At 54.1% G+C, this 17,180-nt stretch overlaps 1 protein-coding gene across 1 annotated transcript in view; it reads right to left on the bottom strand.

Annotated features, from left to right (window-relative positions):
* ADAMTS10 (ADAM metallopeptidase with thrombospondin type 1 motif 10) overlaps positions 1–17,180 on the bottom strand; it is a 76,611-nt gene that overhangs the window by 14,320 nt on the left and 45,111 nt on the right. The window contains exons 9-17 of the mRNA XM_050910624.1: positions 16,984–17,129; positions 13,955–13,998; positions 12,604–12,709; positions 12,291–12,437; positions 10,394–10,535; positions 6,824–6,931; positions 3,442–3,587; positions 2,942–3,005; positions 1,959–2,061 (exon numbers count right to left, since the gene is read on the bottom strand). Of these exons, the coding sequence (XP_050766581.1) occupies positions 1,959–2,061; positions 2,942–3,005; positions 3,442–3,587; positions 6,824–6,931; positions 10,394–10,535; positions 12,291–12,437; positions 12,604–12,709; positions 13,955–13,998; positions 16,984–17,129 (1,006 nt within the window). The remainder of the gene's footprint in view (positions 1–1,958; positions 2,062–2,941; positions 3,006–3,441; positions 3,588–6,823; positions 6,932–10,393; positions 10,536–12,290; positions 12,438–12,603; positions 12,710–13,954; positions 13,999–16,983; positions 17,130–17,180) is intronic.

Below are 17,180 nucleotides of genomic sequence, written 5' to 3' on the forward strand. Positions count from 1 at the left end.
CAGGCAAGTGAAGATGCAAGTACTCGTGCCACTGAAGTCACAGTCATAGAATTACAGAGGGGTTTGGGTTGGAAGGGACCTTCAAAGACCATCTAGTCCGTCCCCCCCTTGCCATGGGCAGGGACATCTTCCACTAGGTCAGGTTGCTCAAAGCCCTGTCCAACCTGACCTTGAACATTTCCAGGGATGGGGCATCCACAACTACTCTGGGCAACCTGTTCCAGTGTCTCACTACCCTCATTGTACACTGTTTCTTCCTTATGTCCACTCTAAACCTACCCTCTTTCCGTTTAAGACTGTTGCCCCTTGTCCTGTCACTACAGGTCTTGGTAAAAAGTCTCTCTCCGTCTTTCTCATAAGCCCCCTTTATGTATTGAACGGCTGCAATCAGGTCTCTCCAATCCTGACAGAGCCCCCAGACTAGGGCAAAGAAGTTCGTAGGTGGAGGGGCACAGTGAGGACACCTTACCACCTCCATGGTCCCAGCTGAGCTGAGGGTCCAGTGTGGACAGCCCATGCCATGAAGAGCTGGTCCTGCTAATCCCAGCTGAGAGCTCCCAGGCAGGTGGGTGTCAGCACACACGATTTCTCGAGAGCTGGGAGACGGGCACTCTCCCAGCCAGGGGCTTGGCTCCCAAAACAGGCTGAGGAGCTGCAGCTTCCAGCACCTCTCTACTCATGTGAACATGCCTCAGTTTCCCTACCCGGGCCACCACAGAGGAAGACAGTGATACCCTTTGACACTGAATAAACAAAACATAACTGCTAAACAACACAGCTCCTCGTGACCATTACCCACAGCCAGCCTGGAGAGCTGAGACAGGGAGCTCCCAGATCCCTTCAAGACACGATCGTGCCAACACTTACAGCCTCCTGGGAACGGGACAGGTTTCATCACCTTATTTTATGGAAGAGGAAGCTGAAGCAGAGAGAGAGGAAGGGGCTTTTTTTGAAAGCCAAAGCAAAAATCCGTGTCAGAGCCAGATTACAAATCAAGGGCCGATGTTCAACTGGCCAACCATCCCCTGGACTCAAACCACTGGGCCATGCCTGGGGAAGAGAGAGGTCCGAGCGAGGGCAGATCCAGCCTGCGGGGCTGTCTTCCACCTTGGCATCCATTGGGGTCTTTGTGTGACTTACTGCTTTGCAATTTTATTACATTTTTATTGATCCATCCCCTGCAGCCTCAGCACATCTGCTCCAGCTGCAGGAGCCCCGCTGGGAGGTGTGCTTATTTACACAGCTGTGAAGGATTTCCCCAGTCAAGTTCATTAACTACATGAAGGAGACGCGCTGTTCTTTCTCATTATTAAGAGATTTCTGCCACAGAGGCCTCCTCCCGCCCCCTCTCCTCGCTAGACACTTCTGCAGGACACAGGAGGACTGACCTCGGGAAGAGGGGAGCGCTGCTCTTTGGAGGATTCACCAGTTTGCATCCCTTCCGCCTGTGCAAGAGCTGGAAGCTTTACCTGCCCGTGCAGGGAAGGCTGCCCTGTTTGCTCCCCATCAGGTACCAGACACTAACAACTCCCTTCTCTTATCTGTCTTCCTCTTTGCTCCCTTAGCAGTTAAGGAAACAGACTTGAGGAAAGAAGCTAAACAGCTCCGATGCTGCTGGAATTGTTTCTGGCAGAGCAATGAAGTTAAAGGGCAATTGCACAGGGGTGAGTGACCCAGGACGGGGGGCACGGCAGGACAGTCGTGGGCAGCGCCGGGGACAGCCGCCTGGAGGGATGCACGTCGATCCGCAGTCGTGCAAGGGGGAGGCAGCACGCCCCAGGAACACAGAGTGGGCAGCCTGCGGGACCTGGGCTAGTGGAGATTCTGACCAATTGCCCACCAGACCACTTGGACCATGAGATCTGTCCCTGCAGAGAGTTGGGGAGAGCAAAGCCCTGCACGGCCCTGCTCCAGTTCTGCCTGAGCCAAGGATCGCTCAGCCCAGCCCCAGCACTCACCTCCACGATACGTCTTCCAGGTGTAGTACTTCCCTCGGAAGGGGACGTTATCGAATTCAGCACACTGCAGCTCTCGGAAGTCCTGGGAGCCGGGCGGGCAGTCCTGCGGCCACACAGCCAGCGATCAGCGCGTTGGCGGGAGCAGCCTGCCTTATCTGCTAGGAGGGCAGGGCTGCTACAGGGCTCCCAGCTGCGACTAACACCAGCCCTTCGAGGAGATGGACACCAGCCCTGACAACTGGACACTGCTACAGTATGGCAGGAGCATCCTTCCTGCAAAGCTAGGCACTATTTGAAGACTAACGGCACGAGCCCTTGGGCCCCAGCTGGTCTGTCTGCAGATGCAACACTTGCTCTTGCGAGCAATCCTTTAAAAGCTAGTTGCAAAGCCCAGGGGAAGCAATGGGGAGCCATCTATTTTCCTCACTACCAGCCTGTGGATGTTAAAGCTACCATTTCCCAGGTCCAAAGCTTCATTAAGCTTCCCTGCAGCTCAGTTATTTCTCTGCTCCCCTTGAGGTTTAACCCTCAGCCCTGGAAAGCAAGGTGCTACACCACATTTTGTGAGCCGCTCTCACCTGACCAGGCCCGCCCATGCAGCGTGCGAGAGGCAATTGCTGTCATGTCAGTGCTGGAAGCCTCTATCTCACCTCCTTTGCCTCGTTATCTTTTCGGGCCCCTTCTGGATGCCGAAGCCCTGCAGGTACGTACCGCCCACCCGCCCTCTGAGCCAGCTCGCAGCCGGTGCAGGCGTGCATCGTCCTGCTTGGCTTTCCCCATTGCGGGATTGCTGCCGGCACAGCGCGGCTTGTCCCCACCCAGCTGCCTCCTCCCATGGGTCCCACGGCTGCACATAATGCCCCACATCCAGGCAGAGAGGGCTCATCCCCACCTCCTTTGCTGCGAAAGAGCGCTTGCCTGCCCCACCAGCAAAGCCCTGCTAGCCCACTGCTGCTCCTCTCCCGGAGCCCGGCAGTACTCACGTCGGTGTTGCAGGACCGGTACCGCTTCCGCTCTCCCAGGCAGTACTTTCCTCCGATCGTGGGCCTGCCAAACCAGGAACGAGATGGGAGAACCAGCTTAGGCAGTGAGCCGCGTTTGTGGCAGGCGGCTGCCCCAAGTCTGCAGGAGCACCGTGGCTTTTCCCAACCCTGCTCTGCTGCAAGGACGGATCCTGCCTGGAGGGGCTACTGCAGAAGTGCAGTCCCCCAGCAGATCTCATACGCTCAGCTACAAGTGCACAGTGGAGTTGTACAAGTGGCTTTGGGTCTGTGGCTGCAGACCTAACACCAAAGCAAGAGCACCGAGCTGCTGTGAAAGCCGGACACGGGATTTGCTTGCAGGAGCCAAGACCCTCCCGGGAACTGAGCGCAGAGCTGCACAGGCACCTGGCTGCTGCCTTCCCCATTGACCCTAACAGTGATGCCATACAGCCAGGACAAGGCAGGGCCACATGGACATGGCCATGCACACGTACACCTACCGCGGGCTGTCGCAATGGCGAATGGATGATGATACGCCTCCACCGCATGTCCTGCTGCACTCTCCCCAGGACGACCAGGCTCCCCAGGCACCATCCACGCCCTCCGGTCGGGTGCCGAAAGGCACACACTCCCTCTTGTAGCACCACTGCAGAAAGACAGAGCTTTAAACACCCTGAGCACATGGTCTTCTCCTCCCAGAGCGCTCCCCAGCCTCCGTTGGACATGACAGCCAGGTCAGGGCTGGGATCTGGTTTGATCCTATGAAATCTGAACTTGGAGCTGCGCTGGCCTTGGAGCCAAGTCCTCCGTTGCAGAAGGCATTCGCCTCTCCCCAGGCACCCTCTCCTCCGAGTCACACTGTCACCGTTTGTGCATGCTACGTACTCGGGGTTTGCAGGGATGCTGGGACCAGTGCCCCCACTCCCAACCCCTGGTGCACCATCCTGTGGGGCAGGCAGCCATGGGCAAGTGGGTCACATCCCCACTTCTCTAAAGGGGTCCCGGGCACCTGGGTCAACCAGTGACACACATTGCAAACAGGGACACGTAAGAGCACACACCTCACTGCCTATAAAAGTGTGCGGCAGCGAGTCGCAGGTGGGACTTGGGCCAGAGCTGCTGCTGCTGCGCAGCAGGGCCAGGATCCCTGGGGGGCACAGACACCTCCACGGCCAGCTGCTCCCTCCCAGGATGGAGTGAGTTTTATATGCGTACTGGGAGCTCAAGTTGTGGTTAATGTGATAAAATGACCCGATCTGCAAAGGGTCCAGGTTAAAATATAGTTTTGATTGTAATAACAACGTTGTTGTGTCATTGTTCTGCCAAGGATCCTTAAAGACTCCGCCTGTCCCTGTCCTATTGGGTGACAGAAGCTCACGGAAACTTGCCTATGAAATATTTCCCTTGGACCTGGAAAGCGTCCTGCACCCCCTGGAGTCAACAGTGATGCAAGGAGCGGGACACTGCCAGACCCGCTGCCGTTCTCTGGGCACAGTGCCGGACACCATGCCTCGGGGGCTGAGATAATCCCAGGAAGGAAGAAGCCGCTGTGCGCTCCTTCCAGGGGCTGATAACCCACCCTGGAGCTGCTGGCACAGCCTCTCCTGGCTCCTTCTGAGCCAGGCTCTCCACGGGCAGCACAGCCAGCAGGGAAAAATGAACCATGGCCTCCCAGAACACTCAGCTAGCAACCTCCTTGCACACCAGCGCCTTCCCAAAGGTGCGATCCCATGCAGAGGAGATGCTCTGCAGGCACAGCCTTTCTGGTGTCCCTGCTGTTGCTCCAGACTGCAGGTACTGGGGCTGCTGCTTCTGCAGGCAGGGCCCAGGAGCCTGACCAGCCCCTGCAAAGCCCCCCAATGCACTCAAGGCTCCCGAGAGCATCAGTGATGGGCTCTGCCCTTGCGCCCTGGCTGCCGGGAGCAGACCCTGACTTGCTCTCCTGCAGTAAGCATGGACATGTGCCGGCTGTGAGACGAGATATAAGTTGGGGGCATGTGGGGAGGGAGGATGCGTAATGAAAGGCATCCTCACAGGGTACGCTGACCATAACCTTTGTAACAAGTGCTTGATTAATGGAAATATAAAAAAAAAAAAAAAAAAAAAAAAAAAAGAAACCCAAAAGAGGTAGGGAAGGAGCCAGCAAGACAGTGAACCCGCTGTCTGAGCAGCTGGGCTGCTGGGGGCACCCCTAAGGCAGCAGAAAATACCACCAGATCCAGGCCTGAAGTCACCCACTGTGGGTTCTTGGGGTAAGACAGGTGAAGCCATAACAACCACAGGGGATCGGTTTAAAAAAAAAAAAAAAAAAAAAAAAAAAAAAGGAGAATTTGGGAGGAGGAAACAACCAGAAGTCTGGGATGTGGGTACAGCCACCATCCAACAGAGCTTGGCTCAGTCTTCCCCCAACACTGCTTCCCCAGCTGGGTGGCAGAGCACAGAAACTCACCCTATCTCTCCTTTAATCTTGCATACCTTAAATAGCTTCTATGCCCTGATCCTTCCCTCTGCTCTCCCCAGCTAGCAAGGGAGAAGCCAGGGCAGATCTCAGAGAGCTGCTCCAGCCACAGGTTGAGGTCTGAGGGCTCACCCGGCCGGCAAGCGCAGGAGCCACCAGCCAGGAGCTCCAGCTGGTGAAGGTGCAGAAACTTAATACAAAGGTGCATCTTCTTTCACCCAAGGATATCAAATCACTTCTGAAGCATGAATTAATACAATAGGATAAACAGAAGCACATGAAGGTAACTGGGGGTTCCAGCTGACTCAGTATCTTCACTGGGAATAGCTCCCATGAGTCCTGCTTGTCACTTCACTTCTCTCAGAACTTTTGAAGAACCCTGGTTAAAAAACAACTAGTAAGTGGGGGAAAAAGACATATTTAAAAGTGGGAAAAGCTGGTAAAAAAAGACGACTAGTAGAAAAAAATTGCCACTGTACATGGTGAATCTCCAGCAGCAGGGATGTTCAGCCCCAGGAGCTATGTACTCCTTTTCGATCTAATTTCCAGCAGAACTAAGACGACTGTTTGCAAAGAATAATGCATTTGTCAAAGCCATCCTCTCTCCTGCACATCAGCTTCTCCAGCTTCTTAATGATTTGAAATTATTCTTGAATTTCTTGGGAATTATTTTTCCTCTAGTAGAAAAACACATGTCCATTTAATGGAGAATGTCCCAGCCCTGACTCTCCATTGTCCCAACTATTACTCAGTTTGCAAAGGCACTTGGTTTTAACAGTGCTACACACTCACTTTATATTGGTGCAAACGGGTGTAGGAGGTGCAGGGAACGAAGCGATATGAACAATCAAGACAAAATTCACTTTCAAAATATATGGTCATGAAAAATCCTACCCTCCTCTCTCAGCTGAGTCTGAAAAATGAAGGTTTCATCATATGTAGCCTTGCGAGACAGTTTTTCACAAGTTCCTCTGAAAGCATGTTACAAACCCATTGTCCCTCCTGGGGAAATGGGCAAAAATCCCTTTTCTCAGGACAGCCAGGAGACCTCAGCAGACCTGAGAACAAGATGTTCATCTAAAGCATACGGCATTGCTTGAGGTCGCCTTCCTGTGCCTCCTAGGCGAGACCAAGAAGCTCGCTGGAGCAGGGACTTCATATTCTGCATTTCCAGCAATATGCAAGATGATCTGTACTTCGGGGTGATTACGGGCTCCTGGGCTCCTTGGCACATCCCAGCCGCCCTCCGTGCCGGCGGGGAGGGTGGGGGTGGCTCCAGGCTCTGGGAGGCAGGGGAGGACAGGCTGGTGGGTGCTCTTAAATCAACTCCGTGCTCATCAATGCAAACAATAATCATGGTTATCGCTGGAAAAGGGATTCAACCACTCACTGTCAACTCACTATGGTGCCCCGGGCTTCCTTACCCCCTTTTCAATGGTGTTGGTTTGGCATATCGTCCCCTCAGCAGCAGGGATGCTGTTGGTTATGCAGCGGTTGCTTTTACTCAGACACCATAACTCACTGCAGACTTCCTGGAGAGAGAGAGATTTTGGGGGAGAGAGGGGGAGGGAAGAAGAAAGAGACAAAGAAACAAAGCCGAGATTAGGATTCGCTTGTGCTAGTGGCTGCAAGGCTGCGGCAGCAGCACGCCGGTGCGCTTGAGAAGCACCAGCTGGGCTGGGACACAGGGACAGGAGTGTTTTCAGCATGATGGGGGGAAAATGAGATCCAATCTTGCAAGGTGTTGCCAGCTGGAGTCACCCCAAGGCCACTGACAGCTCACTCCCTTCTCTGGATTAAGCCTAAGCACTTCTCCTGGGGCTGGGGTTCTCCGGATTTGGAGGTTCCACTGCACTCAGGTGCCAGAGCCAGCTCCCCAGCCAGCCACCAAACCTGGTTTTGTGCCACAGGGGACACATCTCCTTGCACATCCTGGTGAGGCCCGAGCTAATCCTGCTGTGCTCCACCTGACCCCTCTCTCCAGGGCTGAGGGATGTTCTCTTTTTTGGGTCTGTGCAGTGGAGGCCGAGCACAAGGGCCCATTCCTAGCACCTGCCATGAGCATCCCTACACCACGTGGGTCCAGATCTGCCTCTGCAGGAAGCTGGGACTCCCCCGGAGCATCAACATGGCACGTCTGTCATCTCCTGCTACAGGAATGCACTGCAGGTCACAGTGTGACTACCTTGTGTACTGGCATCTCCAGCCAGCCTAACAGTCCTAAAGGGAAGACTCCTCTGGAAGATTCAGAGCCGTTTTCAGAATAATCAAAATAATGCCAGATACTGAGCTAGCCCTTAAGCAGCTCTAGAAGTGGGCACTTCTGCTCTCTGTCTCTGCTAGGTGCAGTTGGGTCCACTGAGTGATACTCCAGACCTCTTTCCAGGAGGCTTCCTGAGCCGCAGATCCTGAGCTTCAGCTCATCCTGACCTCTCATAGTGGCAGCAAACAAAAAGCTTCCCTTGGCTGTTCCAGAACCCACCCAAAAGTTAGGTCCACGACAGAGACTCTGCAAAGTTGTCACAGCTGCTAAATCAGAAAGTCCAGGCCCTTTGAACCTGCTCTGCCACTAAATCAACCAGGCTGGACTTCAACATCTGCAAACTGCAATGCAACGCCTAAAATCCAGAGCTGAGTTTCCTGCCAGGTCACCATCCTGCTCCTATTCCTACTGAAACAAGCCTACGGAAAACTTGCTGGTTTTCAGACAGCAGTAGGCTGTGACTTAGGTTATACTTGAAAGTATTAAACAGGTTCACATTGTCAATGAAGGAAACTGTCTCAAGATGTGAGAGCAGAGCCTGAACAGCCACAGCTGCTGGTAATGCGTTCCCAGCACACACCAGTGCCACTGTTGGTGCACACCAATGCCGCAGCACGGGCTGAAGGACCCGGTGTGCTCTGCAGTGCATGCTCCAGTGCCAGCACAGCGACTGCCTGGCCTCCTGCCTGCCCCTACAGCAGTGTGACCTACAAGACAGCTCCCAGGGGCTGCGTGCCTCCAGCCTGTTCATCACACCTCTGAGCTTGGTTCAGCCTTCCAGCAAGGCATTCCTCCACCCCGCCAAGAGCTGTGCTCTAAACAGTAACCGATACCCCGGCAGGACGAACTGACTCAATGATTGGGAATCCTCTGTGGTGGTACCAAGAGGGGTGAAAAGATGAGCTCGGGATTTCTCTGCTTCCCTCCTGTTCCTGGGGTTGTGATAGCAGAGTGCCACAGGGTGAGCTGGCAAAGGAAAATACTGTGGAGTCTGCGCCGAGGACCGCAGCTCTGAGACGCAAAGAGATTTTGGTTCCCAACTCCTTCGCCAAAGCCCAACTGCAGCTGGCTTTAACCAGTGAAAGGAGAAAGTCTCTCCCGTCTTCAAAAGGCATCTACCCCTCCATACTGCTCTTGCAGAGCCAGCATGACTATTGGGAAGTAGGAGCTCCTGTATCGTCTCTTCTCTCTGTGTCACCAAGGGAGAGGACTTCCCAGCTTCAACCAGTGACATCTCCTCATTATACCTGTTAATCATCCGCTCTGTACTGGCATGGAGGAAGGGATGCTGCTGTGTTGGCACCATCACCCTGGAGTTTGTTTATATGGGGCACAGGATGGGTGGACTTACACATTTACCCAGATTTATCTGCACGCACTTGAGCCCTTACGCCCTTTGGGTTTCTCCCAAACAGCACGCAAGGCAGGCTTGGCTAGAAGGGTCATCACAAAATCCATGATATATACAGGAAGCGTCTGCCTGAGTTAAAAATTAGCTGGGAAACAGGCATGTAAATGTGGAAAGTTTCCATTCCACTGCCTCTGGCTCAGCTGAGGAGGGGCACAGACCCCAGTCGGTAGCACCTGACATCAGATACCACGACCACGTTATTTGGACCCAGACTTCTGCTGCTGCTCTGGGCACCTCGTGAGACCGCATCTGCCCCATGTCCAGCGGGCTCTGGGCCCATGGGCCATATTGAAGACGGCACTGGACCAGGAGAGCCAAATTTGCCCTTTGGTCACCAAGAGGAGCTGGTGAAGACCACCAGGAGGTGGTTTAGTGTTGAACCGTACTAAACAGACGAACACTCAGAGTGATAAACTGGTTCACATCGGGTCACTTCAGTGGCAGCGTTGGGCTTGTATTTACATGGCTGCATGAGAAACTAAACCCTGATCTGATACGTTTCCTCCTTCACAGCTTTCCAGGGCTTGGACTGGGGTGGGTACACATACATGTGCGTCCATCAGACAACACAGCTGCCCACATATCTCACTGCTGGCTCCTCTGTTTTCTCTAGAGGAAAGGGGATGCGTTAAGGAGTTCAATTAGCCCTTCAGTGCAGACGCTTCCCCCTCACCGCTATGCTCATATAGTTGGCAATGTCCAGTATTTTAAGAACAGCAAAACATCAGGCTGAGATCCAGGAAGACTCTTTTCTCCTGAAACAACCTTTCCTTTCAGTGGTTTCCTGGATTCAAAGATTAGGGGATGGCAGCGTGATGGCAGGGGTGGCTTAGGTGGGCAGCTGTCCCTCAGAGATACCTACAGCACATCGACCCACCTCACCTGGAAGGAAGGCATTTCTCCTCCTAAGTTTGTGCGAGCAGCATAATGACTTCTAGTAATAATTATGAAAAATATGTCTGTGTACAAAGCCCCGCTGAGAGGGGAGTCTGGATGAGGGCACTGCAGCTTGGCTTTCAGCTGCAGCCCTTGGGGGCCAGCAGCAGCCAAGGCATCAGGCAGAGGCAAGAGATCTCTTCCCATGGGACTAATCTGACCAAAATTGAGCTGGGGTCAACTTTGTGGATGGGTGACAACCTCCTCTGTCCTCTCACAGGGAAGCAAGGCAAAAAGCTCACAGGGAACATGCCAGTGCCCTTCATTTGAAGCAGGACAGCAAAGCGATGTGGGCAGCAGAGGAACGGCCCCATGGCCCTTTGCCCTTGTAGCCCCTGTCCTCCACCCCCTGGGAACCGATAGTAAAGCAGGAAGGCTCTCTACCCCGTATTTACACTGGCGAGATTTAACTCCGTACTGGAAACGGCATTGCTCGTCTGCATCGTAGGCCTGTCCTGGAGCCACCGTAGGGTAGATAAAGTCTTGCTTGGGAGGAGCGTTGTTCAGGCATAATCCCATCCCGGAGCTGGAAAGAAGAAATGAGAATCAGAGCTCAGAAAGGCTTGTAGGAGAGCGTCGTGGTAGAGGACCAGCAGCAGGCACTCCTGGCTCTGCGCAGGGCTGAGCTCTCACATGCTTGGCTGCTTGGGGGGATAACTCTACTGGCCGCCTCTGGGCAAAACCGCTGCTGAGAAAGTGCTCTGAAGTCTTTCTATCTGTGCCCTCAGGGCTGGGAAGCACATGCGGGTTCCTAGGTAACTCTAGAAGTTTTAATCTGAGGGTTTTGCAGGCTATCGCCAGCCCCTGGCTGTCCCAACGGGTTCTGGGGCCAGCAGACAGCACGTGGCAGCATGCAGGCAGGCGTGTGCCCAGGACCCTCCTGTGGGCGGTGGGTAGGCGGAGGGGCTGCCCTCCCACCCCACGGCTGCAAAGCCCCAGCTGAGAGCAACCGGAGGTGCCGAGCGCGGACAGCCCCTGCTCTCCAAGCCTGTCCTTCTGCATGCCAGAGCTTTGTAGGAGCGTCCAAATTTTGCAAGAAACACGCCTTTCCCTCCCCCTTCCTTGCTGCTCTCTGAGCTCTCCCTAAATCAAGGCCCCTGTCACCACTCCCCCAGCCCCGAATCCCGGGGTCTTGCACGCACCATGGCCCCGTCCCGGCGGAGGCGGCCAGCACGAATCGCGGAGAGGGCCGACATGAACTCGCCGTCCTCCGCCAGCCCTGCCGAGACCTCGGGGTTACCTGAGGACAAGGCAGCCTCTGCTGCGGTGCTTTCCCAGTGCTGTCCATGCAACGTGCCTCGCTGCGGTGCACGTCCAGGGGTCAAGAGCGAGGGGGACAGGTTTTGCTGTGGCCAAATGTGAGCCGCCAGATGTGGGATTTGGTGACGAGCCACGCAGTTTGGCCAAGCTTTGCAGGACAGTGGGGCAGGCGGCAGCCCCTCGGGGAGGCCTGCCTTTGCTGCTCCTCTCACAGCTTTACAACAGCAGCGTCACCGGCAGAGGTCTGGTATTCAGACTCCCTGGGGACTTCCCTCCACAGTGACCCCACACACTTGCTTCTTCCAACCGTGACTCAAGTCCTACCCAGTCCTTCTGTTAGGTAGTGCCCGCATCCTACCAAAAACCTCACCAAGATTGGTCCTGACTGCTCGTTTTGTATAGAAACCCTGGGGACTGCCTGAACCCTGGACGAGAAGCTCTTTCAGGCTGCAGAGGCATGACTCAGGCAAGGTAACAATATCAAAACTCTGGGACTTAGGAGCCTAAATCCCTTCTCCTGAATCCTAAAGGTGCTTTGGAAAAAAACCAAAAGCCTTTCTCCTGCGTTGCTTGTTCACACCTGAAAACTCCTCCTCAGAGTCTGGAGAAGCTGCCTACACCATGCATCCTGTCTCCAGATCCTCCTTTCCCACCACACCAACCCTTCTCTGCAATTCCTGGCTGAACTTCAGAAACATCCAAATACCTCCAGAAACTATTGATTTATTTGTGAAGTTTCTGGAAGTGGGGAACCTAAATAAAGGTCTCACAGCTGCAAAGGTAAATGGGGTCAGTATCTTCAGCAGGCAAGCAAACCATGGGAAAGTCTAAAGGAAGGAAGGAAAGCACGTGCCTCTTAGGATAGGATGAGGTGCTGGGAGACAAGACAGAAGGTGCATGGGCTGTGTGCTTTGGGGGCTTTTCTTTGGCTTTACCCACTCCTCACAAGTGACTGTGAGAGGTTGGAGGTGTGTACTGGTTGCGAGGCAGAAGGAAGGGCAAGGTGAGATGGATTCCTTACTCCAGGAAGCTGGTGATGTAATCCCTGCTGCATGTGGACCATACAAATGGGTTGGTCTTCATGGTGATGTGAGCAGCCATGAGCTTGGCCGTTTCTTGCCCACGGGAGCCACAGCTGTTGCCGACCCCATCATGATTCATGCCAAACCTAGAGAGCATCACCAAGGCAATAGAGAGATGATCAGCTGCTGCATTTTCGACACATCTGGATCATCCGTAGGAAGGGTTTTTCAGCTCCTGTTGGCAGGAACAAACCAACAGGGGCCCATCCCTGTGACAGCCACTCCCAGGGACTCTTCTAGCACAGTACTCACGTATGGCCGATCTCGTGGGCAATGGTGAAGGCTGTGGCCAGGCCAATGTCCTCATTGATGCTACAGCTTCGTTCTCGTTCGCACATCCCGCCGACGGGGGCCAGGCCTAGGGAAGTCAGATAGAGCTATCGCATAGGGTCAGCACAAAGCATCTGTAGGGGACATGGGTGGTATTTGGGGACTAACTGATGTGCTTCACACTCACTAACACTGAGCATAGCCTGCTGTCAATAACAAGTTTCTTCCCACTGGTTGCACTGGGCTTTGGGATGGACCCACGGCTCTTAGGGGCTGTGGGCACATGGTCACTCAGCACTGTCAACTAAATTAACAATGACAGGCTCTGAAATGCTAAGAATGGGTCAAAATCCTCTGAGTTTCATATCCAAACTCCAGACTGTGGGCAGAGGGGGAGCAGTCCTTGTCACAACACTGGCACTGCTGGTGGGGGAACCTGAGATCAGCTGCACCAGCACTTGGGTATCCGAACTCGGCCAGGGCAGCCCGGACAACTGAGTAAGCCAGGATCCAACCTGACCATCCACGCTTGGTTCTGGCTGACACCCACCATGATCAGGAATCCAGCCTGATTCCATCTGGAGGGCTGGATCATGCAGAAATCCCCCTGAATCATGGCAGCAGATTCCCCCAACCCTCTGCCCATACACTGTCCCACCACCACAGGCTGTGCCTGCTGCACCGGGCCATGGAAGGAACAGTCTCTGTTAAAGGAACGAATCGAGCCTTCACGGCACCTCCAGCCTCAACCTCTCTCCCAGGCACCTCGTCTGCAGCCGCATCAGGTCAGAGATCCACCAACTTTTCCTTTTTAACTGCGGTGATTCAGAGCAGTAATCCCGCCCTGACTGCTTAGTCTAGACCAGGGCACGACAAATTAGGAGCTACAGCCAGAGAGAGCTGCAGGGTCTGTCTGCATCTAGCAGTTTAAATAAAGAACTCCCTTTATAGTCATCACAAAAAAGTCTTATTTCTCTCTACTAAGCCAGGAATACTCCACTAGGCTATGGACCAGCCCTAGATGCAAGCAGTTCTTAATCATCAGGCTGGACCTGACCCAGGGATATAACAGAGAAGCATTCCAGAGCCCATCCGTCCTCCGGGTTGCTGCTTTTAGTGTTTACAGAACTAAGGAGGCTACACAGTTGAGCGGGCTGGAAACCACTGGCCTGTTCCTGGCTCCGCTGCCGGTGCTCGCAGTAGCGCTGGGCAAGCGCTTCCCCTCAGCCTGCTCACTAGGAAAGGGGGACGGCACAGCCCACCCTCACCACGCTCCCGAAGATGCATGTGCTGGTGAGAAGTGCTGCCGAAGGGGCAGCAAAATCCTACCTACCCAGGGTGCCACAGGGTTTATTCTTGTAGATGCAAATGTCGTATCTGCAAAGAAGAGAAGGCAGCATTAAGAACACTCACAATTTCAGTGGCTCTAAAATAGCACGTCTCCATTTTACTGATGTGTTCACATCCAAAACACTTCAAAACAGCCCACAGCTCACGCAACACTTCTGGAATGGAAAGTACCGACGGTAACAGGTAAGATGCCTCTGATCTGTATTGTACAACACTCACTTTCCCCAGGCTGAGACTCACTGTGGATTTTTAACGATAGCTCCTGTCCCTTAGCTATGGGGCAGTGCTGAGCAGGGTTGGGAGGTTTGGTTTTGATGAAACGTGGTAAATCAGCAGGGACAACACGGTTCCAGTCTTGAAGCTCTTTGGGTTTATGCGGGTGGTCCAGCTCTGCTCACTAGCACCCAGTGCACTCCCAGGAGCTGGCCACTTCTCTCCTGGGAGGCACCGAGCTGAGGGATCTGCCCCAGCAGCACAGGGTGGAAGAGAACAGGGCCAGCTTCCTGTCTGTAAATTCAGGTCCCTTGCAGCAAACCGTATCAATCAAATATATAATTCTGAAATTTTTTTAAAAAAATAAGGAAAACATTTCAGTTTGAAGACATGTTCCATTTCAAAACCCACTGTGGTTTCATTAAAATGCTAAAGTGATTTTTTTATATTTTTTTTTCAGTTTAGTTCTTTACTGAGAATTTTCCAAACAAATTGAATACGGGTTGATTCAAGATGACTCTTCCCTCTGTTCCTGGCCTCGACTTCCAGCCATTGCATCAAGGAATCGACTGTTTGCACATCGTTAGCTGCGTACAAGGAAAAGCTAAATGAGGACAGCAAAGTAGTCTCCTCCAAACTGAAATGCAGCACCCTCGCAATGGGACGTGACAGCAGCTCCAAAAGAGACCGGTTTGGGCCAGAGAGTGAATTTTATCATTTAAGTACGGAGACAACTGCATGCCCTCCCTGCCTCTGTTCAAATACCTTCTCCAGAAGGTGAGAATCCCCAGACATTTGGGTCTTTGCAAAAACCCGGGCTGAAAGAGGCAAGGCTAACACTGAAATCCGCGTAGGGAGGGCAGGCTGGGGGACCGGTGGCAACTGGGCTGGGACGCCCCAGAGCTGGTTGGGGTGTTGCTCCTTGGCCCCGAGGTGCATTTCAACCTGAGTGTGAGCTGGGCTCGGAGCACCAAGGATGCTGACAGTGGTGTGGGTGTGGGGGACACCCGCATGGCGAGCAGGACGATCTGATACCGCTTGCCCTGGCGGCCCCATGGGGACGAGAGTGGGGAGCAAGCAAGTTGATAGCACACAATGGGTTAACATGTTCCTGGTGATGGCTCCTGTCCCTTTGGCCCCTGGCGCTCTCTGGAAGTGTCCAAACCTCTCACCCCCGGCAGGAAACCAAGCGAGTGAAAAGCATTTGTTGCTTTGTTTTGAGCGAATACCGTTAAAGCCTTTGGAGGCTCTGGTTTGACACATCCCTGCAAGAGCAAAAAGCCCGCAGCTCAGCAAGATGTTATCGGGAGACGGGGAATTTATTAGAGACGGGGCCGGATGCGCTGGTGCTGTCCAAGCCTGGTGCGGCCGGCCCGGCGAGTCGCTTTGGGTTAGCTCAAACATCTGGTGGGAGGCCAAAGAACTCAGAACCGGCATTTGCGTTCCACACGGGTGGCAGGAGGGAAGGAAAAGCAGACGTCGCAGCCCCAGGAGGGTGAAAAGCTGGGGCTGAGGGGCCTTTCGCTCGCTCCTCCCCTGGTGCTTGTAGGCTCTCATGTCACAAGCTCCCCAGGAGGGATGCACAAGGCAGCTCTCAGGAGCTCCCCGGGAGGGATGCGCCAGGCTGCACATGGCTCCTGCCGCCACCGGGAACTGGAGCAGGAGAGCTGCGCATGGCGCCAACAAAACCGGCTCCCGCTTGGAGGCTCCCCTCTCCAGCGCTTTCAGTTTATGACTTTCTTCCATTCTGCAAGAGGGGGAAAAAAGGCACAAACAAATCTTGGGTTTGCCTTTGGCTTCTCCCCAGGCTGCTGCCCCTCTGCCCAAGCAGGGTTTATGCAGGCACTGGAGAGCCAGTGTCCCGGGCACAGCTGGCAGCATCGCCGAGAGCTGCCTCTTAGCACCCTTCGTCCCCTCCGCCCTTCCAGCTCTCCCTTCGGCATCCTCTGTCCTCCCAGCTGCCCCTCTGTTCCTTCCACTGACCCTGTCATCCTCTCTGCATCTTCTTTCCTTCTGACCATCCGCCTGTCCTTGCAGCCGTCCCTCTTGTTCCCTCTGCTGCTCCAGGCTCAAGCACCCATCTATTCTGACGGGTGTTGTTTGTCCTGCGTGTGAAGGTTCAGACCCTTTCACCCAGCTCTGGAGGTCGAATTCCGCATCCAGGTGAAGCGGCTGACCTAGACTGTTGTTACAGGAGCGCAGAGACACAGGCAGGGCAGGACTGCTCTTGTCCTAAGGGAGTTGGGATGAAGTCACTACTTCAAGGGTGCCCACCAGCTACCAAGGAGAGAGTTCAGTCCTACATGTAGGCAGCTAAAATGAGGTGAGCTAAATCCCGTACTGGCTGGAGGCACTCTGTCACTGCCATGATGCTCAGGTCGCACTTGTATCCTCTTCTTCATCTTTCACAGCAGGGGCAGATGGGGCTCTCCATTTCAGTAGGATGCCGGATGTTCCATGACTCCAGGGTGGGTTCCCACACATGCCCAACACTGCTGGACACACCACGCCATTGACTTTTGGTGCACAAATAACCGTGGCTGCAAACTAAGCTCCTTGAGAGCACAACAAAGACTGAGGGCAGACACTGGAAGAGGATAACTATCTGAACTGCAATAATCTGCATTGCTGCAAGGGAACTGGCAAGCGGCCAGCCTGAGGGACAGCCGCTGCCAGGCAGCTTGCAGGGGAGCGCATGGGAAGGAAGCCTGGATGAACCACTTGGACGGAGATAGAGGACAGCTGCACAGTGGATGTCCCCCATGAAGGCAGTGCTGCCAGGGCCGGGCTCAGCCTTACCTGGTGATCAGCACTGCAGTGTCGTGGTTGGCTATGCCATTCTCGGGGATAGCATTCCCATTGCCGTTCCTGTTCACAATGGATTTCTGCCACTTGCAGAAGCTGTCCAGGGATTTCCCAGCGTGGTGGTTAATCTCCAGTGTGGGCTGGAATGGAAGCAACATGACAGTGTGTTCCCAGGAAAGCTCTGATATAAA

This window comes from Gymnogyps californianus, chromosome 24, assembly GCF_018139145.2.
Source record: "Gymnogyps californianus isolate 813 chromosome 24, ASM1813914v2, whole genome shotgun sequence".
Taxonomy (NCBI): domain Eukaryota; kingdom Metazoa; phylum Chordata; class Aves; order Accipitriformes; family Cathartidae; genus Gymnogyps; species Gymnogyps californianus.